At 38.0% G+C, this 27,826-nt stretch overlaps 1 protein-coding gene across 2 annotated transcripts in view; it reads right to left on the bottom strand.

Annotated features, from left to right (window-relative positions):
* Positions 1-27,826, bottom strand: part of BRINP3 (BMP/retinoic acid inducible neural specific 3) — a gene marked incomplete at both ends in the record, with an annotated part of 214,675 nt that overhangs the window by 86,451 nt on the left and 100,398 nt on the right. Inside the window, 2 exons of one of the 2 annotated variants that reach the window (XM_082484649.1) lie at positions 9,099-9,289; positions 17,790-17,980. In XM_082484649.1, the coding sequence (XP_082340775.1) occupies positions 9,099-9,289; positions 17,790-17,980 (382 nt within the window). The remainder of the gene's footprint in view (positions 1-9,098; positions 9,290-17,789; positions 17,981-27,826) is intronic. The other variant, XM_082484650.1, reaches the window with a different exon arrangement.

Below are 27,826 nucleotides of genomic sequence, written 5' to 3'. Positions count from 1 at the left end.
GATGTTAGGAAGCATTTTTTCACTGAAAGGGTTATTAAACATTGGAATAAGCTGCCCAGAGAGGTGGTGGATTCACCATCCCTGGAGGTGTTTAAGAAAAGGGTAGATGAGGTGCTTAGGGACATGGTTTAGGAGTGGTGGTGTTTTTATCAGGGTAGGTTAATGGTTGGACTTGATGATCTTAAAGGTCCCTTCCAACCTCACTGATTCTATGATTCTATGATTCTATGTTTTACACCAGCTGAAGAGGTGATCTCTACGTTACCTTTTAGAGAAAGCATCCTTGGAGTTTCAATTTATTTAAAACTTGACCACCCAAATGAATCAAGGTTGTTCTTAATATCCTCAACTTAAATTGTTAAATAAGATATGAAAATAAATCCCTAACTCTTACACTTGGTGTATTGTTAGAATTAGTTACTGATCCACACATAGCAGTCATAAGATTTCATTATACCTATGGTGAATTTGACCCAAAGACCTCCAACAGCTCCCAGACATAAATGCATAAACCATCATGTATTTCAATTTTATAATGAGGTAAACACAAATCCTATGTTGTGCAGTAGAACACAGTACAAAGACATCTTAGCTACCTCAGATTCGTCTAGCTTAAGAAAAAGAAGGGATATAGATGTGGAAGTTCAGGGCTGCTCCTGACCAAATAAACCATGTTGACAAATACGGTGTATTTACCTGGGCACAGCATTGTGGTACACCTTTCAGGTCACGTCCTGTGTTTCACTTTTTATTGATGTTAGCACATCATGTACTAGCACATAGCCTCTGTGCCATGCTTGATGGCATGGTTTAGGAAAGCTCAAAGACCACAATGTCAGCATTATGATTCCAGCTGTCTAAACGTGTCTATCCAAATCCACAGTTAAATTCAGATTACTGAAAGACCCGTAGAAGCTAGGTGATGCCCAAAATGTAACAGAAGCTAGATACCTAACTGCAGGTCCCAGTTCCTCTGGTAAGATTAGCTAATGACACAGATTTAAATTTAAAAATCCATAATAATGACCTGATTTTGTGAGGTTTTTAATAATGAGTGAGATTTTCCAAAGAGCCTGCAAAAGTATTCAATTCTTACAAAAAAAATGTGGGAGTTTACTACATCAAGACAAATATTTGGGAGAACGATTTCTATGTATTTCCTGAAAACTTTATTTTTTAACTCTCTCTCTGAAAAAATTCAAGCTTTGATCTTGTATGAAGACAGTCTGATCTCCCAAGGTAGTGGAGAACTTGGAATTTCGTAGAATCATAGAATGGTTAGAATTGGAAGGGACCATAAAGATCATCTAGTTCCACAACCCCTGCCATGGGCAGGGACAACTTCCACTAGACCAGGTTGCTCAAAGCCCCATCCAACCTGGCCTTGAACACTTCCAGGGATGGGGCATCCATAACATCTCTGGGAAACCTTGTCAAGTGTCTCACCACCCTCACAGTAAACTATTTCTTCCTAATATCTAATCTAAATTGACCCTTTTTCAGATTAAAACCATTACCCCTCATCCTATTGCTATGCTCGCTGATAAAGAGTCCCTCCCCAGCTTTCCTGTAGGCCCCCTTTAGGTGTTGGAAGGCCATTGGAAGGTGTCCCTGGAGCCTTCTCTTCTCCAGGCTGAACAACCCCAACTCTCTCAGCCTGTCTTCATGGGTAAGGTGCTCCAGCCCTCTGATCATCTTTGTGGCTCTCCTCTGGGCTCGGTCCAACAGGTCCATGTCCTTCTTATGTTGAGGGCTCCAGAACTGGATGCCATATTCCGGGTGTGTTCTCACGAGAGAGGAGTAGAGGGGCAGAATCACCTCCCTCGACATGCTGGCCATGCTTCCTTTGATGCAGCCCAAGATATGGTTGGCTTACTGGGCTGCAAGGGCACATTGCTGAGTTTTCTGGCATTTTCATCTCATAATGGACCTGAACAATACTTGTCCTTGAAAATCTGTGCTGTGGCTTTTCCTTGATGTGCTTAGGTAATGTTACTATACCTACACAATGGGGAAATCATTTCTGGCTTTTAGTTCCCCAGGTTTGTTTAATTAAAATTACATTTACTACTTAATTTCTTCAATGGAGTCAACAAATACTTGATATTACAGGTCTTCCCAGCTCAATGTTTCTAACTGTGATTTTACAACGTAAAGCTTGGGCACAATATTTTGAACTTCACAAGTTTTTGGTCATTTACAAGGTTTCTCAGCTCTACAGTCTTAAATCCTGTCCACAAACTGAACAGGGAAAGTGAGGAAAAGAAGGTAGGGTTTAAGATCTGGATTTCAAAAGCTTCATAAATTTGGCTGTTTATACAAAACTGTGGAAACTATGTACATTTAGAATTTGCCCGAAGTCTGACAAAAACACAAGCCTTTCTAGTATTTCAACATCCCTACTTTTGATTACAGCAATTACTTGAATCCACAGAAAAAAACATTCAAGTATGAGGTATGAAAGAAAAAAATGAAGCAAGGAAGCTTTTTAAACCAAAACAATGAAACAAAAAAATGGTCTGGATTTCAGTATGAGTTTGAAGTGAGAAACTAATTTAATTACACTTAAGTATCCTCTGTAACAACCCACCATGAGTCATTCATGGGTTAATTATAGATAATAAGATATATTTACCATCACAATAGATTCCTGTTCTTAGAAACTATTTTAATCTAAAGTTTTCAGAGACAACAAAAGTGCTTAAATCTGCCATAGCAAGAAAAGTGTTTTCAGGGAAGAAAAAAGCAAATTGCACAATAAAATGTAATTGAAATTAGAGGGCACATTTTCAGGGATGTTTATTCTTTCTCACTCAGATAGAATAAATGGGCTGTAATCCGGCTGTAAATAGCTAGTGGAAAATTCAATTTATGCATCTGTTCTTTGGTTGCCTCCTGCTCTTTTGTTGCACTGTGGCTGTCCCACAGCTGTTTGGACCCTAAGATAACACCTACACTGTATTCATCTATCCCAGCTCCACTGAAAGAAAATGTGTTCTGGAACAGAAGAAGATATGCTCCAAAAGACAGCTACTGTAACAACCTCATTTTATTAAACGGCAATGTTACGCTTGCCTAACATAACTGTGTTTATTCTTTTGCAGAATGCAGTGAGAGTATTCAATAATATTTAACTTACCGTGTGACCAGTGTGTTTCTTATGTGTTCTGCACGATTGCTTGGACTCAGTGCAGAAGTTCATTAGTGACAGTGGTGGAGTTACAGCTTCTACCAAACAGGATTTGAAGTCATTTCATAGAATCATAGAATCATAGAATGGTGTAGGTTGGAAGGGACCTTGAATATCATCGAGTTCCAACACCCCTGCCATAGTCAGGGACACCTCCCACTAGACCAGCTTGCCCAAGGCCACATCCAGCCTGGACTTAAACACCTCCAGGGATGGGGCCTCAACAACTTCTCTGGGCAACCTGTTCCAGTGCCTTACCAACCTCAAAGTGAAAAATTTCTTCCTAATATTTAATCTAAATCTACCTTCTTCCAGTTTAAAGCCATTCCCCTTCATCCCATCGCTACATGGCCTAGTAAAAAGTCCTTCCCCAGCTCTCTTGTAGGCCCCCTTTAGGTACTGGATGGCCGCAATAAGATGTCCACAGAGCCTTCTCTTCTCCAGACAGAACAGCCCCAACTCTTTCAGCCTCTCCTTATACAAGAGGTGCTGCAGCCCTTGGATCATCCTCGTGGCCCTCCTCTGGACACGCTCCAGCAGGTCCATGTCCTTCTTATGTTGGGGACTCCAGAGCTGGATGCAGTAATCCAGGTAGGGTCTCACAAGAGTTAAGTAGGAACATACTGCTGTTTCCCAGCTGCATTAGACTTGGAAATCAGAATGAAATCTAGACATACTATGCAGAGCCCTCTCCCATCTACACACCATTTAAAAAGTCTCCTAATTAGCTGTTAGGAGTATGGATGCATGACCTCAGGGTAGTACACCAATGTCATTCTTCCAGTAGGCAAAGACAGGACATGTTGCCAGAATCACAGTACATATACAGTAACTCATAACTTTCATGTCTTGTTTACACCATCCATCAATCAATGAAGGAAAGAGATCAGTCATGTGGATTAGGGTCATTCCATAGTCCTAGGTCTCAAGTAATTTCACTTTCCCCTGAGCCTCCAGCTATGGTTAGATCTTCAATAGGTGCACATTAGCATGTCTGTGCAGAAGTGAGAAAAACAAAGAGTTGAAAGAGTTGAGAATATTGCCCATTAAAGATACTACACAGGGAAAGTAAAACATTTGCTGACTTTATTCATATGCTGCTTCCACAACTGTACAGGATTTTATTAAACAAGAGGAGAGCGTACCCCATCATCCTAATTGGGATGTTAATAGGGAGAGCTAATAGCCATCATTGCATCTGATGATAAATTTTCATAGGAAAAAGCTTCTAAAATGAGCATGCAAAGGAAGTAATGTTGGATCTGTAATATCTCAAACACAACAGGATGTATATTCATGTAAATGTGTATGCAAATTGGATGCAGCCCTCAGGCACTTGGTAAGTTTCCAATGAGGCCCTTGAGGCTGCAAACTGTTGATTTAGCATATGAGCCTAACCACTTACACTAAAATGCACACATTAAAAAAATATTGAAAGAATATATGTATCAGGGACTTTTTAATAAGTTAAATATTGATATAGGTTCTGGGTAGCTCCCATGGACATTTGATTTTCAGTCGGAAAAGGTTGTGATGGGGTGATTTTACCTTTTTTAATGTGGAATAAACAATGTATTGTCTATGCGATTAATACAAAGCCTCAATCAGTTGTGTTCATGTTATTTTTAAAGATAATTATGTCACAACTAATGAACTTGATTACAAAAAAATTTGATTAACAAACTTGATTCATCAAATTTATCTCTTCCGCTTCATTCCTCATGTTGCACATTATCAGAGTTTGCTCTGAATGGTATTGTTTTTCACTAGATAAATAAGAATTAAACATGAAGACTTTAATGTTAATTCTCACTTCTCCCTTCTTAATCCTTTCCTTTCTCTGGGACATAACTACTATCATATATCTCGAGGAATTTGAATTAAGAATATAATAATTTGTAACTGCTTTAATTAATATAAGAAATGTGAATTTCTTTAATTCAATAAAGGAGAAAATGTTTCATTATGTGTTGATTATGTTGTATGTTTCTAAAGAGAAATTCTTAGAATTTAAGAGAACAGGTATTTATTGCTGGTAATTTTTTTTTCCCAGAAGACTAAGTTTGATCGTTCTCACCTAATACTCAATCTATTGTTGGCTCTGTAACTCGAGAGACTCAATGGATCCCTCTTCACCTCCCATCTGTAAAGAATTTAGACCTTCATCTATTAAGGAACCAGTAGAAGAAGCAGGAAACATTAGGAACTGATTGGCCAAACCTAGACATGGTTGGTAGTTTGTGAATGAGTGAGGTGTTCATTGCTATCCTAGCATATTACTGAGAGCTTCTATAGTTCTGTTAAATGCTTATTCTCTTCCCTGTACCATTCTTGGTGGTGCTTTTAAGGTAGCTTCAAGACCCTCTCTACTACTGCATGTTTTTACTGTTTCATGCTCCTGTAGATGAGATAATATTTCTTCCCATAATGTTAATATTATATTTTTGTTGCTAAATAATCATTTAACCTTATTGATGTGTTACCAGTTTACAGTTTCCAAAAAGAAAATTTCTCCCTCCCTAAAGGAGATAGCCTAAAAGATAAATCAGGAGAAAAGAAAAATCACAAGAAAGGGCACAAAATAAATACAGCAACTTTTTAGGAGATACATCATGTTGTTTATAAGTATTATCCTTTTGCTTTTTAAGAGAAAACTTGCATTTTTTGCAGGGACAATTATAGAAATAAAGAGGTGAGGAGTGATCTAGCCTAACCCGAAAATGACGGCTTATACTGATTTTGAAACTAAAAGGAATGGAAAATATTGGCTTTGTTTGTTTGCTTGTGTTTTTGAAGGAAAAAAAGTGTATTTTTAATCTCTCTTCACAAATATTTTTAGGGGTATCACAACCATCAAGATAGACATCTCGAACACTACAAACAGCTAATACATGGTCGTGCAAACAGTTGTGCAAAGTTGTTTCTAACTACTACTGCAGTTTCAGATTGCCTATAGTCACAGGAACTGTGAAGAACAAACAAATAAACCAACAAGCAAATATTATCAAATGACTCCTGTTCATTTCAAAGTCCAAAACTCCAGGAACAGCTTTGTGGCAGAGCTTATTTGTGCACTGAAGTGTTATGATTTATCTGCAAATATCATGTCTTTTGATTTGTGCTTTAAGTCTTGCCTGTTCCAAATAATATTTTTTTTTGTTTTATTCAGATATGCATTCCCAAAAACACAGTTAATTTCTTCGTAGTAGGAGTATAAGTCATATGAAATATTCTTAATACTCTCAGTTCTCCCTAAAATACAAACAACTCTGCTAGTAAGGTAGAGTGTGGTATGCTGCATATTAAAAAGCCATCCAAAATGTAAACAAAATTCACTGGCAAAAAGGGAAGGGGAAAAAACTATTCAAAAGATAACTATCCTTTTTTTCTTCTTTTCAATGAAATGAAGATGTACATACATGTAAATTGTGTTTTAAGACACAGAATTGCTATCTGAGAGTGAATAAAAAATGATAGTATCAAATACTAAATAGATTCCGAACATGATTTTTTTTTTTTTTTAACTGTTCAGCAATCAAGAAATGGTTGTGTATCGCTTGGAAAACTTCTAATATGTATTCAGAATTTCAGGGATTTCTAAACCTGTTCCAATACCTTTATATAGGATTTATTTGATGCTTGTCAGAAGGGAGTTATGGTAAGATGAGAGAGATTTTCTTGGACTCCCTTTGCAAATGCCCAGTTTGATCTCTCATGCAGAAGAAGGCTTTGAGCAGAGCTATGGTGAGCAAGCCAGACACAGAAGGTGCTGTGACTTAAAAAGCTGCCCATTAGTTTACAGTGCAAAAAACGCTGGTTTCACTCTCCTCCCTGGAGCACCCCAGGAGGGTAAGGCACAGAGCTAGCTGATCACCAACCTGGTCCTCAGGTCCTCCAAGGTGTCACTTCTCCTGAATCAGCCCTCAAGCTGATCTGCCAGCTGGAACACAGAGGTCTGGCTCTGCAGCTCTACAGGAAGCCTGTGGTCTAACTCGGATGTCAGTACATGTGTTTTAATAAATAACTTGAAATATGCCATTTACACCATGGGTCTGGTATTTTATATGATGGTTTTCCAATTCAAAACCAGCAGTATTTCAAAAAACTGTGTGAGGAGAGAGCAAAAAAAAATGCCTTTCCTGGCTGCTTTTGTGTTCCTAGTTTTCAACAGAAACAGGTTTTTTGTTCAGTTAAGTGTTCTGACAATAGAAATTTGTAATGCAAATGCTCCCTCTCTCTCAATGAAAGCAAGATAAAAAGCGAGGGTTTCATGTATCAGCACTGTTGCATCTGATGTGAGAACCATTTTCTAGAGACCCGCTGCAGTCAGTTAATGAAATCAGATTTGCTGGTGGACTACAGCTTGCATTTGTTTCCATCTCGTGAACAGTGAGAGGGTGGAGAGAAAACTTAAGTCATTTTGTGATGTTTGCAAAAAACTTTGGACATGCAAAAGGTTCATTACATAAATTGTTTGCAGGAAGGATTGAATTTTGCATTATGACACAAACTTGTGTTAAAAAAAATCAGACAATAGAAAGGAGAAATTTCCTTCAGACACTGTTGTGTCTCTACTTTTCTATGTTCTACCACCACAGTTACCACTGTTTTCAGCCATCAGTCTTAACACAGAAGGAAAGTTTTGCATGTTCCTTGATGGAAGGAGCCTAGTTTTAAAGGTTTATGTAGATCTACGTATTAAACAAAGATTATGAAGATCAGTCAGATCAGAGGGATGGGTACTACAGTTGTCTACAGCAATACTGTGTGATCCAACGGGCAGCTCTCAGATGACATTGGACTCTTCGTTGGTTCTGCTGCATTTTCAGCTGTGCTGCCTGAACAGCCAAATGCCATCCTGCACCTGTGGATGACCAGCTCTGAGCTGGAATTATCAGCCCATGATGGATGGGACAAGAGGAATAACCTCCATATACCAGCATATACCAGTCGATAGGTGCTGCAGAGCCACAAATTGCAGTTGTATCCTTCTCACTGTAAAGTCCCTGGCGCTCCCAAGGAGGTAAAATTACATTTACTTGAGTAACAGCTGAGGTAGTTGGAAACTGCAGATTGGCTTCAGATGGTCTTTAATGAAGACCTTAGATACCATTGAAAAGATTTCATGAGCAGAATGGATTCTAAATCACATCTTATATTAAAAGCTTTATAATTAATGCATATTCAACTGAAAATTAAAATTTTATTCGCTCTTCGGTGCTAGAAGTGGACTGAGAGATGTTATTTCAAATAACCAACGTAAGGCTAGATAGTTGCTCAAAAGAACAGTTGTTGCTTTATATATGTTATTTATATATGTTGCCTGCCAAGGCACTGATCTTAGCCAAGCATCCTCCAGGGCTATGTGTGACTTACAGCAGTCAGTAGGCAGGATGCTTTGACTGACAAACTGTAATAAAGAAGTTCCTAATAGAAAGTAAGATGTGCCTTCACAAAACTGCATAACCAAGAGGTCAGTTTCAGTCACAGGAATGCAATAAACAATGTTTGGGGAAAAAAAAAAAAAAAAAGAAAGAAAGAAAAAGGAAAAAGAAAAGAGGTATGAAGGAACTGTGTGCACCTGTACACAGATATAAGTCTGCCTGTAAATGCAGTTGCTGAGCATACATGTAGAGGAGATTGTCTCAATGAGTGAAGACTTCTATAAGGGCTATCTGTATCATTCAAATGATGCATCACTCATCAAGAGTAATATCTTTAGTGTGTTAGACCCTCTTCTAAAGTAGAATCTTCATTATCAATGTAATGCTTTGATTCAGGTGGAAAAGAACAACAATTATTGTTTTGCTAACAAATCTTTTTTATTAATCAAAACACATTTCTCCTGAGAAGCTGTTAGTGAATCTGGAACCATATCTACATGTTGGTCCTAGAGGACTTCCCCTACCTTTATGGCGGTGGAGGCAATCTGGATGTGGTGGAGTCTGCGCAGTGTGCTGTCCCTGTCAATGAAGTAGGAGGCTGCAAGCTGGTGCAGGGTCTCCAGAGTCACCGCAGAGCTGTTCATGCTGGGATCACTTCCCTCTGACCTCTTGCTTAGCTTCCGTTTGTCCACAAAAATTGTGAGTGACTCCTCTCCTGAGCAGGGAAACAGAAACCACAGTATTCATCAGGGACATCTTCGGCAAATCTCATCTCGCCAGATATAAGGTGACAAGCTGAAGTTTTCCCTAGCTGTTGCCTAATATCCCTCCCTGGTGGCAGATGCAGATACTTCAGTGCAAAGCACGTGGACAACAGATACTATTCTAGGTATTTATTCTTTTTTTTTGGTGCCTCGTATGAATAGCAACTATAAAATAGGAGAAATCTATGCCTAAGATGCAATGACACTGGTGATAATTTTGCTATGATAACTTTTATTTACCAAAAATATAGAGATATTCTGTAGACATTTAATTTAAATTGTGTATAAAATGTCTTTATTTCTAAGGTTGCTTAATACCCTCATTTTTTTAGTATTTAATGTCAGGAAAATAAGAAAATGAAACCAGCATAATATTTGAGACTTTTTTTTTGTTTCCTTTTCTTTAAAACATGTATCATATCTGATTTCAGAAAAGATACTTTGTTACATTTTGTTAAATCCTGTGCTTCCTAATCAATTCAGCAATGCTAAGATGCCTGAAACCTGATACAACAGATGTCTTAAACCAAATTTATAAAACTGAAAAGTATAAAAAGTATGTAATTAGAACGATAATCAGTTTCTTTAAAAAAAGGGAAACATAAATAACACTTCCCTAACTTTCAAATTAGAGGTGCTTTTCTGAAAGAAAAGAGAAGATCCAGCATCTTATGTTGTGGTTTTCTCACTTCTTTTCCCTTTAAGAGACATGGAGAAATACTCTTGAATTTATAAATTTTAAGTCCTGCAGGACTATTAAAAACAAAACCAAAACAAAATTTCATTTGTTTGACTGAGAGCATTCTTAAGAGCCATTCCAGATCAGGCCTACTGATACTGTTAAATTTGTAAGGATTTTTTCACGTTTATTGTTTATTTCACGGATATGTTTTCCCCACTTTTCAGGCTAAGCTAGAATTAATTCATTTAGTAATGTGTTTAGGCAAAACTCTACTTCAGAAAATGTATTAAAAAAGTAATTTATTGACTCAGTATTTTCTTCTGTGCAATTTATGTCTGAAGTAACTACAAAAACACTTTTCTCACTTACTGAGCTTGTATTTGACAACTTGCATTCTTCAACATTAATCTCAAGAATCAATGAATAATATCATTATACCTGTATTTTAGGTGCTGAACAACTCCACTGAATGCCATCTCCTTGTTTCTGGAAAGGAAGCTACCCTGATGAAATCTGACTCGCCACTTGTGCTAGTTTCATTGCTCACCCATCTGCTACGGTGGCATTTTGCCCACTCAGAAGATGGGATGCCAGCTTTGGATGTGTTTACATGCCAAAAAAATATAGCTGTAGAGAGATTATATGTAGGATGAAAACATGACATCATCTTTAAAGGGAGATAATCTTGGTGGTGAGCAATGATAAATGAAGAATGCATGCCTCAGTGAGGGAGACCACATCTGTTGACAAATTTGACATGCAGCTACCTCAACTTGCAAAATTCTTTTGTGTTTGGAGAAAGAGGAGTGCATTCATGTTAGTCAGCGTACCTTACAGTGTTTTCCAATCTCTCACAAATTAAGTGGACAGTCAGGCCCTTCAGACCTTACACAGGCAAAACAGCAATTATCTTGGAGGCTCTTATCTAATTAGACTTGCCAGGCTTGTCCAATATGTTCATTTTGTCCTGGAAGGGACAGCTGCTGCCCAGGACAGCTGGCTATTACAGCTGGAGCCTACCTCAGTTTTCACCACTATATTTATACTTCTCCTCCTACAATTTTGTAATGGGTGTCATCAAGCCAGGGATTAATTGCCTGAACTCCAGAGAACAAGGAATTGAAGCAGACTCCATAAGTAACAGGATCTCCCCATCCCAGTTACCTCAACTTTCTGCTGTGATAAGTGGACATAGGTTCATATTTTTTTTAACTGATGCCAAAACCTCCTGCAAAGCAGACCAGGGATGCTTGATACGGCAGGTGTGAGCATGTTACATTAGTGTGGACTTGTGCACCCTGATGCGAGGTGGTGCTGGTCCTGTGGCCAGGTGGGCCATTATTCACACCATGACACATCCACTCCAACTACCATGAGTAGAGAACTGGGAAAGCACAGCAAAGTCTAATGATTGTACTTTGAGAGATATTTGCCATCAAAACCCAGTCTAGGTTCCAACATTGTTGGAGATCAATTACACCTCTGCAATAAAACCTGCCTTTTCAAAACCTGCCTTGTGACTCTAGCTAGTATGAAAGATATTTCTGAAATGAAAAACAATGTAGTGGGCTGAGATTTGAGCCAGGGGCCCTGCGTTTTGTGCAGTCATTTGTGGAGCTATAAAGACGCAGTCATGTCAGGGCAGAAAACACAGAGGTAAATGCTGTATCTAGTTCAGGGTCTGTTACTAGTTCAGGGTCTGCAAATAAGGTGCAAAATTTCACTAGGAGATTTTTTTCCATTTTTTACCCTTTTCCGGAGGTCTTAGCTAGTATATTTAGATTAAAATGACTTTTGCAATCTCAACCCACTTTCCACTGAAAATATCTTACAATGAATTGTAAGGTAAAAGACAACAAGCCTTTAATGTTGCAGGAAATCTCTGGAAAGTACAGAAAAAAAAAATTACGTTCTTTGTGTTTCATTAACCATTATACCACACCACCTTCCTCTGGTGTAAACTCTTTTGATTGATCTGTAGTATTTAATAGCAGAGATGGTGAGGCTGTTTCTATTTCAACAGAATTCTGTTAAATTTTATTATTAAAAGAGAGTTTGTTTATTTTTCTCCCATCAAAAATGTTTGTTCTCCAGGGGGAGGAGAGCAGAACTGCAACAAAAACTCCCATTAAAAAAAAAAAAAAAAGCTTGAAAAAGGACAGTGTTGTGTGTTGCATTGTTTTGTTTTGATTTGAAAATATCAGGAAAATAACCTTTGAACCCCCTCAAAGTTATCACATCATCCTATTATCCTAGTCCTGCTTGCTGTGCCAGTTGCCGGTGGGTGCATTGTGGCAGGCAGGATAGCCTAACATCCCCAGCCCTGCAGTCTTTGTCCCCAGTCCCTGACAGATACATTTTGTTTTTCATGATCTGCAACCAGGTTGAAATGAATTTGAATGTTGACTTTGACTCAGATCACATCAGATTACATCTCCCAAGGTTGAGTGAAGCCATGTAGCTGGAGTGACAAGGCCTTTGGTGTAAACATGAAGGAAGCTCTCCTTGAAAATCTCTGTGTTGTGTTTGTATAGCAACTCAGACAAGCAGGTCCTAGTTCATCACTGGTATTCTCAGGCACCATGATAATACTGGTTGCAATCAGGTAGGTTTCAAAAACATTTGCTTTTCAAAAGGCATCCTACAGATTCTGAAAGTTTTTCATTTATCAGCCCAATTTAGCACTTGCTAGAAGAAGTGGATTAAAAAACAGAGAACTTCCCCATATGTTGGCACACAGGCTTCCATGTCACTGCAGAGTTGTAACAGGGCTCCCTTTCACCCCCAGAACTTGGGGGGTTATAAAGTAACATCACCGACGCATATTTAATTTGTGAAAGACAATTTGAGTTTTAAGTTAATTTAGAGAAAATTATACCCACGCCAAAAGAGGCTCTTCTGTCACATTTGAAACATGGATGAATCTTGTTTTTTACTGGTTACAGTCTGCCACCATGAAATAGGCTAAGACGACATCCAAGCATTAGCTAAAAAGCAAATGTGATTGAGAAAACTATTCAAGTTTATGAATTTTAAGAACTGAAAAGGATTAATGACAGTGAATACTAAGAAAACATGTTATTCAGCATCAGATCCACACAGCTGTGCTTTCTGCAAGCTCTGAAAGCAGTATTCTCTCACTTCACTAAATTCAAGAGTCAGTTAACTTCACTTTCTCAGGTTTAAAAGAAATAGCATAAAAACATTTGGTAATGCTCACAAAACAACACCACAGGATTGGTTCATGAAATTAGATTAATCACTGTGCTGGCGCTTTATTACCATGTAGCTGCTGTCACTGATAGATATTCATAGGGGGCAGGAAACTGACATTCATCCTATAGACTGAGCTTGGCACAATATATACTAATGTCCCCGCGAGCCCTGGAATTTCCAAGCTTACACCTTAGCCTATATATTTCATTCTTTCTAAGTTTATATGAACATATTTTCCAGGATTTGTATTTATGAGTTACATTTCTGAGTTGACGAAAATATTCTACACTCTGCTTTTCAAAAAATAAAAGTATGAAGTAAAATAGGTATATTGAAATTTATGTAGACTCCTAACCAATCCATGGTCATTTAGATATAAGACTCCCAAATAAGAGTTTATAAATATCATTGTATCCTGGGCTGCATCGAAAGAAGCATGACCAGCACGCTGAGGGAGGTGATTCTGCCCCTCTACTCCTCTTGAGAGCCTACCTGGAGTACTGCATCCAGCTCTGGGGCCCCCAACATAAGAAGGACATGGATCTGTTGGACCAAGTCCAGAGGAGGGCAACAAAGATGGTCAGAGCACTGGCATGCCTCTCCTATGAGGACAGGCTGAGAGAGTTGGGGTTGTTTAGCCTGGAGAAGAGAAGGCTCCAGGGAAACCTTATAGTGGCCTTCCAGTACTTAAAGGGGCCCTACAGGAAAGACAGGGAGGGACTCTTTATCAGGGATTGTAGCGATAGGACGAGGGGTAATGGTTTTAAACTGCAAGAGGGTTGATATAGGTTAGATATTTGGAAGAAATAGTTTACTGTGAGGGTGGTGAGACACTGGAACAGACTGCCCAGGGAAGTTGTGGATGCCCCATCCCTGGAAGTGTTCAAGGCCAGGTGGGATGAGGCTTTGAGCAACCTGGTCTAACGGAGGATGTCCCCACCCATGGCAGGGGCTCAGAAGTAGATGATCTTTAAGGTCCCTTCCAACCCAAACCATTATATGATTCTATGATTCAGAAATTAGAAATTAATTTTGTGTGCATCTTAAGAATATCTTCAGGAATTATTTAAATAAAAAACACAAATCTCCATCATTGCCATGGTAGAATTAGCATAAAGCTGTAACAACTGTAACTAAATATAAAAATCTATTGAAGGAGTAAATATATTTTGTTATACATAATAATACATATTCATATGATTCATATTTTCTGCCTCAATTATTGAGATTGTTTTCCTGTACTCACATCTTTGTAATGATGAAAGGATAATAAGCCTTGACGTTTCATATTTTCATCTGTAGACTGGGTAGTGGCAGGAAAAAACAGTGATTCAAACAGCTCTCATCACTTCATGTCAGAAAGTGAGAAACCATTAATAAAATGGTAACACTCAAAGGCAGATATATCTGAGCATCATCCACAGTTACCTATTTAGATCTGCATTTTCGTACACATGTATGTGTCTTACAAAGCGTAATGGTCTTTGGCCTATGAACTCCTCAGAAGTATCTGATTAAATAGAATACCTCAGCTACTAGAGCTGTAACACATTATAGTAAAAATTAAAAAATGTATATATTATGCCTTTGTTATAAAAAATAGTTTAGCCCTAGTGGAAAATCTATTCATGTATGGATCATAGAATGTGCCATTAGGGATTTATCAGGTCCTTTTCCCAAACTTAAGCAGATGTTGATGAAAGTGTACAGGTTCAAAACGTACATAAATTAATGCTAGGTATATAGTATCATTTCAATGGTTTGAGCAAATAACAGCAGCAGAAGTTACTCCTGTGCACAGGCACATGAGCTCACCCATGAACACATTGCTCAATCAAGCACAGCAAACACTGGATTATATAGGGTCCTATAATGCAGCTTGAAGCTGCTTGATATGGACATTTGGCTTATGTCACAAGAAGATAAAATTCCATAAGAAACAGAAGCAGTGAGAAATGTCATTTTCCACATTATCTTGTGGCAGCAAGAAAAATAGAACTTCCCTAAGTTCTCACTTCAGAATGCTCTTGAGAAGTATATTTCTGTATTTGTGAAGAAAGACTTGGGAATGTATCACAAACAACCATGTGCAAGAGTTCCCTGTATGGTGAAACAGGGATATTCACGAAAGCAAAAAGGTCACAGAAGCAGAAAAACCTTACCACAGGATCGCTCATTTGCCAAACTTTCCTTTATATCCACGAATACAGATGACTGGGTATTCATTAAATAAATGCACACCCAGTTTGGTCTTCTGCTTTTAAGGAGCTACACAAGTGACAAAGCTTTCAGAATTAAAAAATTTGTAATTAAAGTACAAGTACATTATTGAGAGTGAAAAATTGAATTACATGTTAATAATGTGTGGACAAACATCTCTGGGAATCCCCATTCGATCTAGACCAAAAATAAAAACTAGCACACACAGAGTATAGGGTTATTAGCTACCTCATGAAAGCATTCTTAGAAATTACTAATTCCTTGTAATTATGTTAATTGATCTAATTTTTCAAAGTATTCAGCACTCATCCAATGATAATGGAAGGCAGCATGTGTGCCTGAAATCATGCCTAAATACTGAGGCTAGGGACCTAAATCAAGATACATCAAAGTTAATACAAAAACTCCCTTTTACTTCATTAAGCATTGACAGAGCCCAGAAATCAACACTGCTTCCGTATGAGTGAAAAATTTTTGTAAGTATATGGCAGCTACTGAATTTAAGGCTTTGTGATGTGGTCTGAAGAGGGATGAGAAAAGGGCACCCTATCCCAGTTTCTTTGCAGCAAATCCTGAAGCTTTGGGGAGAATATTGAATGTTTAAGCTACAATTTTCAAATGTATTCAAAAGAACTACCCTTAAGTTTTAGGTTTTACTTAGGGCCATACTTCCTAAAAGGTGTCAAGCCTGTAGCTCTTTTGTGATCAGTGTGATATTGGTGCTTTGTACTCTTAAAGAGAACTATGCTTGTGTTAGACTATTTCCCCCAAGTTGTCAGGTCCTATTTGAACCTGAAAATGAATTTCATCATATGGCTGTTACTACTGAAAGTTATGTTAGTTAATAATTAGCAAATAACTAACAATCCTAAAAAATAATTTTTATCACTGAATAACCTTTGCATTAGGGTACATGCTGCAGCCAAATCTTTAATTATTGTGCTTTAATTTTTAAGAAATGCTTTCTTTCTCTTCTGCAATGAAGTTTACTGTTCAGATGTGCTGTGTGCTATATACACAAGAAAATACATGGTCATTCATAAAAAGCATATTTTTTTGCATGGAAGATATAAACGGAGTAATTAAAAGAAATTCTGGGAATTTTACTCAAAATTGCTGGTCAACATATATAATTTGTTCTTAAAATTCTAATGGTGAAGGATTTGCCATAGAAGCACTAGTTCCCAAAAATAACGATAGGAATTGGTTCTTTATTATTTTAAATAAGTACCGTAAGACAGAAATTCACATTGTTTCTAGAATGGTCTTTTCCAAAATGGAGCTACTGTGAGCCATTTCAGTTGTTACAGATTTCAGATATCAGCCAAAAGAGAATAGGAAGGCTGTCATTTCCTTAATATATCGTTAGAATTCAGTTATGAAATGTATTAAAGAGAACCATTCCTCAGGTGAATAAAGGATTTTGACAAGACTGTCCTGCTGGAAGGATACTCAATCAACAGGATTATCTTTAATATAATCACCCACCAAGGGATAAAACTGCGTTTCTAAAATGTCAGTTCATTTTGTAGAGCCTAGATGGGTAATTGCAGGCACTAATTATCTTTCATTCAGAACAATTTAAGCTTTCTCTTAAACATTAGGTCTCCTTACTAGATTTCTTCAATCCGTTTGGTGACTGGATCCCAATTATACATCAGGGTATCCTTTCTGAATTAGTCTGTGGAGATTTAGGCATGCAGATTCCATCACGTTAATAGGAATCATGGCAAAGAATCATCATCTCATTTTGAAACTTTTAGTCCCACTGGTTAAGTGGAGACTAATCCTAAAAATGATAGAGTGACAATATAGGGACATCCCAGCAGTCAAAGTAGTTTAAAAGTCTCCTAGTTGAAAAGATTTTTTGGATATAATTGTTACTGGTTTTCTTGCTTCATCTCTGTAGTACTGTAATGGACTCAGATACTTCTGTAATCTGCTATTATGTAAATTGGGCCTCTTACAGAAAAAAATGTCACTCTCCTCAATGGCCTCTTAGTGCAGAGAAACATCCTCAAAAGACCAGAAGCACTCACTCCAGAAAGTCAGGAAAAGTACCTTAGTCTTAGCAATGGGATTTCTTATCTTTTTGTCCCTAAAATTGTTTATACAGAATCAATAAAGCAAAATTTAACATTAGCAGAAGAAGGAGCCGTGAGGTTTGTAGTCAAAACCTGTCCCATGCTTTAAAGTCTAGCCCAGTGAGAGTTACTCAGACCAGCTGCTCTGAGAATGGACCACGACAGTTTTACAGAGAAATCAGTTGTGACCAACAGTTTTAGTTCAGTCATGCCAAACTCATGTACAATATTTCCAAGCATTAAATCTACCTCCCAAGGTAGCTGATAGTAGGAAATGTGTCCCATATTTCTTGATAAGGTTTTCTGTGATTTGTTGAAGGGTCGGGCGGCGTCCAAGTAGCCTTATGTTACGAAAGAATTCAGGGGCAAGTGGCAGTGGGGAGCCAAGGAAATTTCTTCTTTCAACAGCGAGATTGTTCACTTTCCACCGGCCAAACTCTCTGCAAAATAAAACAATTCTTATCAGATATATGTCATTCAGACAAATGTTCTTCATTTGCAAACTACTCTGCTCTGTTAGCTAGCTGGGGGTGACTAGCTGGATATTACAACAGGCCTTGACAGTGATACTCTCTCGTGTGTTATAGGCATAGGACAAGAAATGAGTGTTATTTATTAGAAGTAGGGACAGTACTCCATAACAAAATCATTGTTCGGAAAAAAATAAATAAAAAATAAGCCACTTAGGATGCTGCTGTCCCTACTGTTTATGTTTAGCCTGATGTGAATACAGCCCTAGAGCAACCAGATTTGCTAGCAATTAATAACTTCCTAAAATTTGCACCAAATGCAACAAATGTTTGCATTAGCACAAGGCAAATTTTAAGAACATTTCAAGAAACAGGACATGTTCTTGGCTTTTTGATGATAAGTCACTTAGGTACATAGCTGGCTAATTTGAACAATATAGAGAAACATTATCACACCACATTTGACCTTATGATATTTCCAGTTTTATGTACTTTTGATCTCCATTTTGAGGAAATACGCAGATAGGAGGTCCAATTCCTAAAACCAGATGACTTTTCAATTGTAGGGGAGATTTAAATTAATTCAAAGACTTATCCCCTTCCCCTCTCCAAAATAAATCATTGATAACAGGGAAAAGAAACCAGTTGATTACACAGCAATAAACGCAACTTTTATTCATTTACTTAGCAATTAAGATACCAGATAGACTTGAGTGAAAGGGCTCATTGTCCTCAAAATCTAGCCAAGATACACAGCATTTGCAGGATCTTTGCTTTTGCAAGGTACCTCAATAGCTGCTTTGGTTACAGAGTTGAGTACTGTGAGAATTAAGTCCAAGGCAACCTGTGGAATGTGATTTAGCTACCACTTTGTCGAGTCATTCATATAGCTATGTCAATTAAGATTTCCCTTAGATAAGGTTGTAGGCAAATAAATAGATTTGAGAGCTTCAAAGATCCTACTGAAGGTCCCAGCGAAATATAGTACAACATTCATTTACAAAATTAACAAAGAAAGCAAAAATCAAGGATGTAGCAAACAAATAACATGACTAGGATAAGCTATGTAATGTATAATCAACACTAATATTGTTTTGGTACTTTTAAGCCCACAACTAAAAGTAAAACCCAGATAAGTACATTCTTGTATAGGCCTTCTACTTTCCAGCATTCTCATATTCCTCTTGAAGATCCAAACTGTTTTATCCCCAGTCTAGCTTAGATTTACACACATAATAGATGACAATTTCGTGCTGCTCCTATGAACTGCCTTTCCTCTCAGACACATTCTTGCAGATGTCATTTTTTGTCCAAAACAAATCAGGAGAATTATAATAAAAAGAGCTTTATGTAACTTACTTGAAATTCGATGCAATTTACCAGTCAAGAACACAAGGCTAAACAGATCCCCACAGTATCCTAAAGACTCTGCACATCACCAGTGTGCCTAAATTAGTATTTGGAAATCACCAATTTTTCAGCCTTTATGGCTGAAAACTCCATATTTATAGAAAGAGATGAGAAAAATTACACAGAATATTTTTTCTCTCTAAAATGAAAAAATATTCATCAAGCATATCGACCACATTAATGAAGGCACTAAAAGAAGTGAATTACCCTGCATTGTAAATGTACTTTTCAAGTGAAAGAAAAAAGAAATAAGAAAAACTGTTTTATATTTAAATTCTGTGCTTACTGGGCTTATTTGAGTGTGGTTTTTTATTTGAATACATCAGAAAATATAGGTGAATTGTACTGTCAAGACAGAGTTGCTTTGACAGGAGGAAAAAAATGCAAGCTTTATAATGTAAAATATTCATTTTATACCTGGATAAAATCTTTTCTTCTAAACTTCTAAACTATCTGACCAATTGTCTGTATCAAAGCTGAGGTTCAAATACAAGAATAACAGAAAAGTTGCAATTCTTATGAAAGCTAGTTTGATTTTCATTTACAGAGTTTCTAAGGACAAAGACCACCATAACACCCTCATCGTCCCCCTTCTTAATGCAGTCAAAGTAATATGACCAAGTTGCTCTTGCTGCCTATGTCAGCAAGTTTATGACTGAAGAAACCGTGTCCCAGAAAAGCATCTCATCCTGACTTAAAAGCTGATGCTGAAGACTTCTCAGAGTTTCTCAACAATCTGCTGTAGCATTTAACTACAGAGTGTATTTTATTTTCAATTTGAACATTGCCAACTTCAGTTTCCAATTTTTGGAGCTGTCAATGCATGTCAGACAGATTAAAAGTTTTTCTAAATATGGGGTACATTCTATGTAACTCACTACAGCTCTTTTCTGAATCTCCTCTTAACTTTGGACACAGATGATTGCCTTCTTTTGTGTTTCTTTGTGAACTGTACTTTTAGAGATATGTCTTACGGCTCTTCTCCAAAAGTAGCATATGATTTCTTGGAAGAGTAAAACTAGAAACGATAGACTCATCCACCTCAAATTCAGTAAGGATTTCCAAGCTTGAGTAAGCATTTCCTCCCGTTCTATTACAAGTTCTCTATTTACTGAATCCAGGGACTGAGTTATTCTAGCACTGTGAGAAATTTGTCTTGCTTAATTAATCTAATTGAGTTCTTTCTGCAGTTTTTGCTACAGAGATTGTTTTGCTTTATCTTGTGCTATTTCAGAGAAGGGAAGTAGGCTATTGCTTTTGTAAAAGTTTTGGCATTCTTTTTGGATTCAGAGCGTACCAGTGGAAACAATTATCAGTGCAGCAAATAATCCTCCTTTGAAATTTATTGCTGAGGAAACTGAGGGAGTAGAATACAGAAGTTGAATTCTTTTAAAAAAAGATGACAGTTTTATAATTCCGTCACAGACTGAGCTGAAGCTTTTAAAGAACTTACAAACCATTTATCATATTTTCCTGATGCCTTTCTTAAATGAAGTGTTTTGGGATATGGAGAGATGAAGATCTAAACCCTGTGGGAGAGACAAGAGGAAGCTTCATCTCTGAAGAAAAAAGAGGGACACAGGACACCAAAGGTGAGCTGCCTGGGTGCAGGAGCAGTGACACCTAGATGCGGACAAGCAAGAAGTGACTAGCAGTTTCTCCAACAGGAAACTTGAGGAAAGATTTCAGACTTAAGAATTAACTGGGTTTAGAAGAGCAAAGTGTAGAAGGAGGAAAACTTAGGGTGGAGTTCCGCGTGGGGTGTTTGTGCTGCATTGTTTTTAGCATGTTGAGTGAGGAGTTTTTCACAAACAGTTTCTGCATACATAAGAATCACTAATAACTGCTATCCTGAAATTAGAGCTAATGACTCTTTCAGAAATTTTACTACAAATCATATCCTTATGTTCCTTCTATATGACTTACATAATTATGTATATTTATTTACCTGTACTTAAGTTCCCTTTCTTCTCTTGATTTCATCTTGCAAGCAGCAGTATATGCTCTCCTATTTCCTTATCCCTTCTCATATCACACAGTAAAGCTCAACCTTTATTTACCTGTTTGTCTTGCAGTCATTCTTTCTAACACTGGCTATACTGCATGCATGCCACAGCCTCTGTCTGCTGAATGGGGACTCCTGCCATTTGCTCTACTTAGAGAAAGTTAGGTCAAAGAATAATCAGTCAAGGAGTCAGTGTGGGGTAAAAACAAGCACAATTTAAAATAGTTTTTCTTTCAACACTATTTCTTTTGTTTTTTACTATTATTTCTTATTTGTGTTGATATGCTATGGTATTCAGAGTGATGTTTTATCCATGAATAATATTCTGACATGGAACACCCCTTAATAGAGTATTGTACAAGTTGTGGACATGTTTTCATCTTGAAAGAAGCTTAAATTGCAAGAGGATCTGAAAGTAATTCTAGGGAAGAAGGCCAACAAAGGCTGTCAATGTCTCTTTTGAATTTCAAGCCATAGGGTTTTTTTCAAATGTGTATATAAATAATACATTTTTCTTCTACCAATGCACTAATTTCAATATGTTTTAAATCATGTGATATGGGGAGGTACAGGGAAAGTTCAATATAAAACATCTAGTTGAAGGAAATAAAAAAAAAAAAGCCATTCTACTCTAAAATTGCAGTGTGTAGAAGATTTGAAATGGGAATATAATCCCTGCTATTACAGATGGTTAAATCAGAGCCTGAAAGAGATTTACAGTGAGTCTGATGGATTCTTCTTAAATCACAACAGTCTTTCCTAAGGTAAACCATACACAAAATGGAACCCAGGCAAAATTAGCAACATTAGGCCTCATTATAAGTAACTTATGTATTTTATAAAACAGTATTAGTACCAGTAAACATAAAGATTAATGAATAGTAGTGTGGTATAGTTTGGAAAGGACTCTTGGAAAAAAAACTTCACATCATTTTTAATACTAAAGAACTCTTCTGTGTTCCTTTCTCTCAATGTCTTCTAAATGAGACAGCTCTACTCCTGGATGGTGAGAAGGTGACTGCTTCAAGTGGGCTGGAATGACAATGGGATTCTGAAGCCAATGTTTCCCATTCTCAAGTTAATCTGTTGGTAGAACAGCTCAATGGGAGAACATGTGGTGTTTTTCTCCGCCTATCTTCTTTAAAAGCCTGAGGATTTCTTAATGTTTGAGGCCATAGCCTGAATGAGGCCATAGCCTGAATAACTCCAGGATGATATAAAATGAAACTACTACCATATTAAGTTTCAGAAGAAAAAGGTCAACAAAACATCATAATGCTCATGAGTTGCATCATGCATTGATCTGTGACGGAGGCTCGTGTAAACTGCCAGCTGCACAGATACAAACAGAAGACAAGTTCAACTGCCTGGCTCTGACAGGGGTCATAACACTATCAATGACATTTCCTCTGTCCCGTTCAATGCAAAAGCTATGTATAGCTGTAGCTGTTGGGGAAAATTGTACACAAGCTAATTCCTCTATAGCAGAAAGGCTCAGAACAGATTGTACGTACACCACTTGGCCCCAACTACACCACAGTCTTACAGATTTTATAAAAGAGGATCCCATAGCAGCAATATCCCATTATTTCGCAGCTACCTACCAGGAGTTCTGCGACAGTAACATGTAAGTGTGGAAAATATTTTCTAGCAGAAAAAATGAAAACACTGGTTTTTAAAGAGAAGATTCACCCAGATGTGGACAGAACCAGCATCGGGTAATAACCAAGGCTGTGCTAATCACAGATTCTCAGGTGAAAAAATTCTCATTAACAGCACAGGTCATAGAACTTTCAACTTAGAATCTGTTAAGCGATGGAGAATCTGCCACAACCTTTACTAAATGTTTGTTACAGTTGTCAAGGTGAAGAATAAGGGATTTAGTCATATATTGACCGAGCAGCCTTCTGAAAATATTAACCTTTGAACAGAAACGTGATAATAGGGACAAACACTGCAACGTGGGCAAAGTAAACATAACAGCTTCCCTTGATGGGAGTAAGAAGCAGGCCCTGATAGTATACAATACATTTTATCCTTGTCTCAAAATTGTCAGATATTCAGACGTGGTGATTAAAAAGAAAAAAGTGAAAGATATAATAAACTTCTTTTAAGCATACTTCCCATTGCTGAAATTGAAAGTATTTCTTGATTAACTATATCCTCATAATTCTCTGGCATTTTTCCAAAGTCAAAACAGTGTGTTTTCACACATATATATGTGTTTGCTGAACACATATATCTTCCATATTATTACTTATATTTATACTGTTTTCACCTTATAATGAATAAGCACTATCATTAGGATTTATTTTTATCTTAATATACTATTCCTTTGAAACATCCTAGTAATATTTTTGCCTTTCTTAGCCTTTTTATGCTTTTTTGTTTTATCAGTTTCCTAGCACTTGAAATTCTACTTCCAGAACTAGAATTCATTACTGTCAGCTTCACTGTCTTCTTGTATTATGCATATAAAATATGTAGAAATACATAAACAAATTTTAATAAAAATATATACATTACATACCTAGAATGTACTCAAATGTATTTCTTTTTATGACTACTCATAGTCAGATTATTTTCCCAGCTATTGTGACATAAATGATTTGAAACATCTCACCTGTCATGAATATTGGAAGAGTTTACTACAGAAGAGGAAGAAAGGTGACTTTTCTTTCGTCCATGTCTGATAGACATTTAGCCTCTGCAATATATGTACCAAAAAAAAATCCTCCTCTTATGTGTTTGTCTTTTACCTATACTTTGTGATAAACTTCCAAACACACTTGTTAGAGTCCCACTGTTAACATATTTAGCTGTACCTATTATATTCATGCAAAGGTATTCACTCAAAACTAATAGCTCTTTATGACTTAATCTTATTCACCTTCTGCCTCAGAAGAAGCTCAATCACCCAAGCAGTATATAGTAGTAGGAATATGTTGCAAATTACACAAAAGATAAACAGCAAGAACAGGCAGAGTGCAAACACTTCTGAACTGAAGTATGTTTGTATGAACAGTCCATCTAATAGTAAGGAGCTGGTGAATTAGCTTGTAAAATTGTGCCCGTTTGCACAGGTTTTTTAAGACAAGGATAAAATTCCAAGCAAATAATTCACTAGTTCTACATAGGATAATAGTCACAGAGAGCAGAAAGGAAATGGAGAATTCCTGGTAAAACCTACCGTTGCCTCTACTACATCTGAAATTGAGAACAACTGGGATACTTGAGAGGTGCTTCTTACAGTCTGAGTAAGCAAAACATAGATTTTTGCAGCTTTTTTATATTTCTGGGGGTTTGATTATTTAGATGTGCTCTGCCCAGTAGGTATTCTTTGCAATAATGATATGGATTTACAGCCTGCTAGAGAGGATGGTGGCATTTTTGGAGTTACAAGTAGTTGTCCATCCAATTAATTACAAAATGTCCAGGTCACTATTTGTTATGCTTGATTTATATATTTATTCTTCCCTACAAGAAGTACTGATTTCATGGAAAAAGAGCAGCCTGGCTGAACAAGAAGCTAGGGTTGCAACTTAGGGAAAAAAAGAGGATTTATGGCCTTTGGAAGGAAGGGTAGGCCTCTCAAGAGGACTACAAAGAGGTAGTGAGGCTATGTAGGGAAAAAATCAGGAGGGCCAAAGCCCAGTTAGAACTAAACCTGGCTTCTGTTGTCAAGGACAACAAAAAAAGTTTCTATAAATATATCAGCAATAAAAAGAGGACTAAGGATAATCTCTGTCCTCTAGTAGATGGGGCCAGTAACATAGTGACCAAGGATGAGGAAAAGGCTGAAGTACTTAATGCTGTCTTTGCCTCAGTCTTCAGCAGTAGGACCAGCTGTTCCCTGAGTACCCAGACCCCTGAGCACCAAGACCCCTGAGCACCCAGACCCCTGAGCTAGAACACAGGGATGGGGAGCAGAATGAAGCCCCTATAATCCAAAGGGAAATGGTGAGGGACCTGCTTCAGCACCTGGAGGTGCACAAATCTATGGGGCCGGATGGGATCCACCCAAGGGTACTGAAGGAGCTGGTGGAAGTACTCACCAGGCCACTTTGCATCACTTATGAACAGTCCTGGATAACCGGGGAGGTCCCAGCTGACTGGAGGTTGGCAAATGTGACACCCATCCACAAGAAGGGCCAGAAGGAGGATCCAGGGAACTACAGGCCAGTCAGTCTGACATCGGTGCCTGGGAAGGTCATGGAATAGATCACCCTCAGTGCCATTACACGGCACATGCAGGAGAACAGGGTGATCAGGCCCAGTCAGCATGGGTTTGTGAAAGGCCGGTCATGCCTGACAAACCTGATCTCTTTCTATGATAAGGTGACCCGCTTAGTGGATGAGGGAAAAGCTGTGGATGTTATCTACCTGGATTTTTGCAAAGCTTTTGACACCATTTCCCACAGCATTCTCCTGGAGAAACTGGCTGCTCATGGCCTGGACAAGTGTACTCTTCGCTGGGTAAAAAACTGGCTGGATGGCCATGCCCAGAGAGTGATGGTGAATGGAATTAAATCCAGTTGGTGTCTGGTGACAAGTGGTGTCCCCCAGGGCTCGGTGCTGGGGCCAGTTCTCTTTAATATCTTTATCAACGACCTGGATGAGGGGATCAAATGCACCCTCAGTAAGTTCACAGATGACCCTAAACTAGGCAGGTGTGTTGATCTGCTTGAGGGTAGGATGGCTCTGCAGAGGGATCTGGACAGGCTAGACTGATGGGCTGCGGCCAATGGTATGAGGTTCAACAAGGCCAAGTGCTGGGTCCTGCACTTGGGCCACAACAATCCCATGCAGCGCTACAGGATTGGGGTGGAGTGGCTTGAAAGCTGCCTGGCAGAAAAAGACCTGGGGGTGTTGGTGGACAGCCATCTGAATATGAGCCGGCAGTGTGCCCAGGTGGCCAAGAAAGCCAACAGCATCCTGGCCTGTATCAGGAATAGTGTGGTGAGCAGGACTAGGGAAGTGATCATCCCCCTGTACTCAGCACTGGTGAGACCCCACCTCGAGTACTATGTTCGGTTTTGGGCCCCTCACTACAAGAAGGACACTGAGGTGTTGGAGTGTGTCCAGAGAAGGGCTACAAAGCTGGTGAGGGGTCTGGAGAACAAATCTTATGAGGAACGACTGAGGGAACTGGGGTTGTTTAGCCTGGAGGAGGCTGAGGGGAGATCTTACCACCCTCTACAACTACCTGAAAGGAGGTTGTAGAGAGGTGGGGGCTCACCTCTTCTCCCTGGTGATAAGTGATAGGACAAGAGGAAATGGGTTCAAGTTATGTCAAGGGAGGTTTAGACTGGATATTAGGAAACACTTTTTCAGTGAAAGGGTTATTAAACCTTGGAATAGGCTGTTCAGGGAGGTGGTGGATTCACCATCCCTGGAGGTGTTTAAAAAAAGGGTAGATGTGGTACTTAGGGACATGGTTTAGAAGTGGTTTTTGTCAGGGTAGGTTAATGGTTGGACTTGATGATCTTAAAGGTCCCTTCCAACCTCAGCAATTCTATGATTCTATGATTTTATGTTCAAGAGGGGTAAGACGACTGTTCATTCTCCCCTTGACAGTATCAAGAGAGTTTCTAACACCTTGTACCCACATTACTCAGACTAATCCAGCCCTTCTACAGTCTTAGCAAGCTCAAAACATCCTTTTTTGCATGTTCACATCTGCCCATAGTAATAATTTATTATCTAGACAACAGGTTATTTAAATAGTCCATTTGATTAGACTTACAGAAGACTTATAAAAACCAAAAAAAATCCTTTGACTTGATTTTTACATTTCTTTCAATTTATTTTCAACCATTATGAAAGCTGATTTTGTCTAAATTCAATGTGATGAAAAAGTATGGATTTGAATTTTGTAAATGTGGTATAAAAACTGTTTCCGAGGTTTTCCACAATACACTGATCACCTTCACTCCATTTCCCAGACCACTTTCAGAGAAGCAGGTATCTTACCTATAGCTAAAACAGTAGTTAATCATTAAAACTGAGAACTCTGCCTTGGAGAAGAGTTTTTTATTACAATAAAGAAAAAAAATATGAGAAAAAGAAGCAGAAAGTTATATTTACCATCTTTTTGTCTAACATTAAGAGTCAATGGATATCATGGTCCTGTTCCTGTAGTTGATTGTACATGAACAAAGCCTAATGACTCTGGAATTTTATAAGAAAATGAAACTCAGAAGTATCTGGAACTCTCACTGCGGAGGGGCTTTATGGATTTGACTGTTGTCACTCTCACTGAAATTAAAAGAATGGATCCAGATTTCTTGTAGAGACAAGGAAGACAGTTGGATCTGTGGAAGTGTTTTAATGCATGAGTGTATACAAGAAAATACAGTTTGTGATGACTGAATCAGCATAAAGATCTGTTGGAGAAAATA

The sequence above is a fragment of the Vanellus vanellus genome (genome assembly GCF_965231255.1).
Source record: "Vanellus vanellus genome assembly, chromosome: 5".
NCBI lineage: Eukaryota > Metazoa > Chordata > Aves > Charadriiformes > Charadriidae > Vanellus > Vanellus vanellus.
The sequence above is the reverse complement of the archived record's forward strand: the minus strand, read 5'-3'. Positions and strand labels throughout refer to the sequence as shown.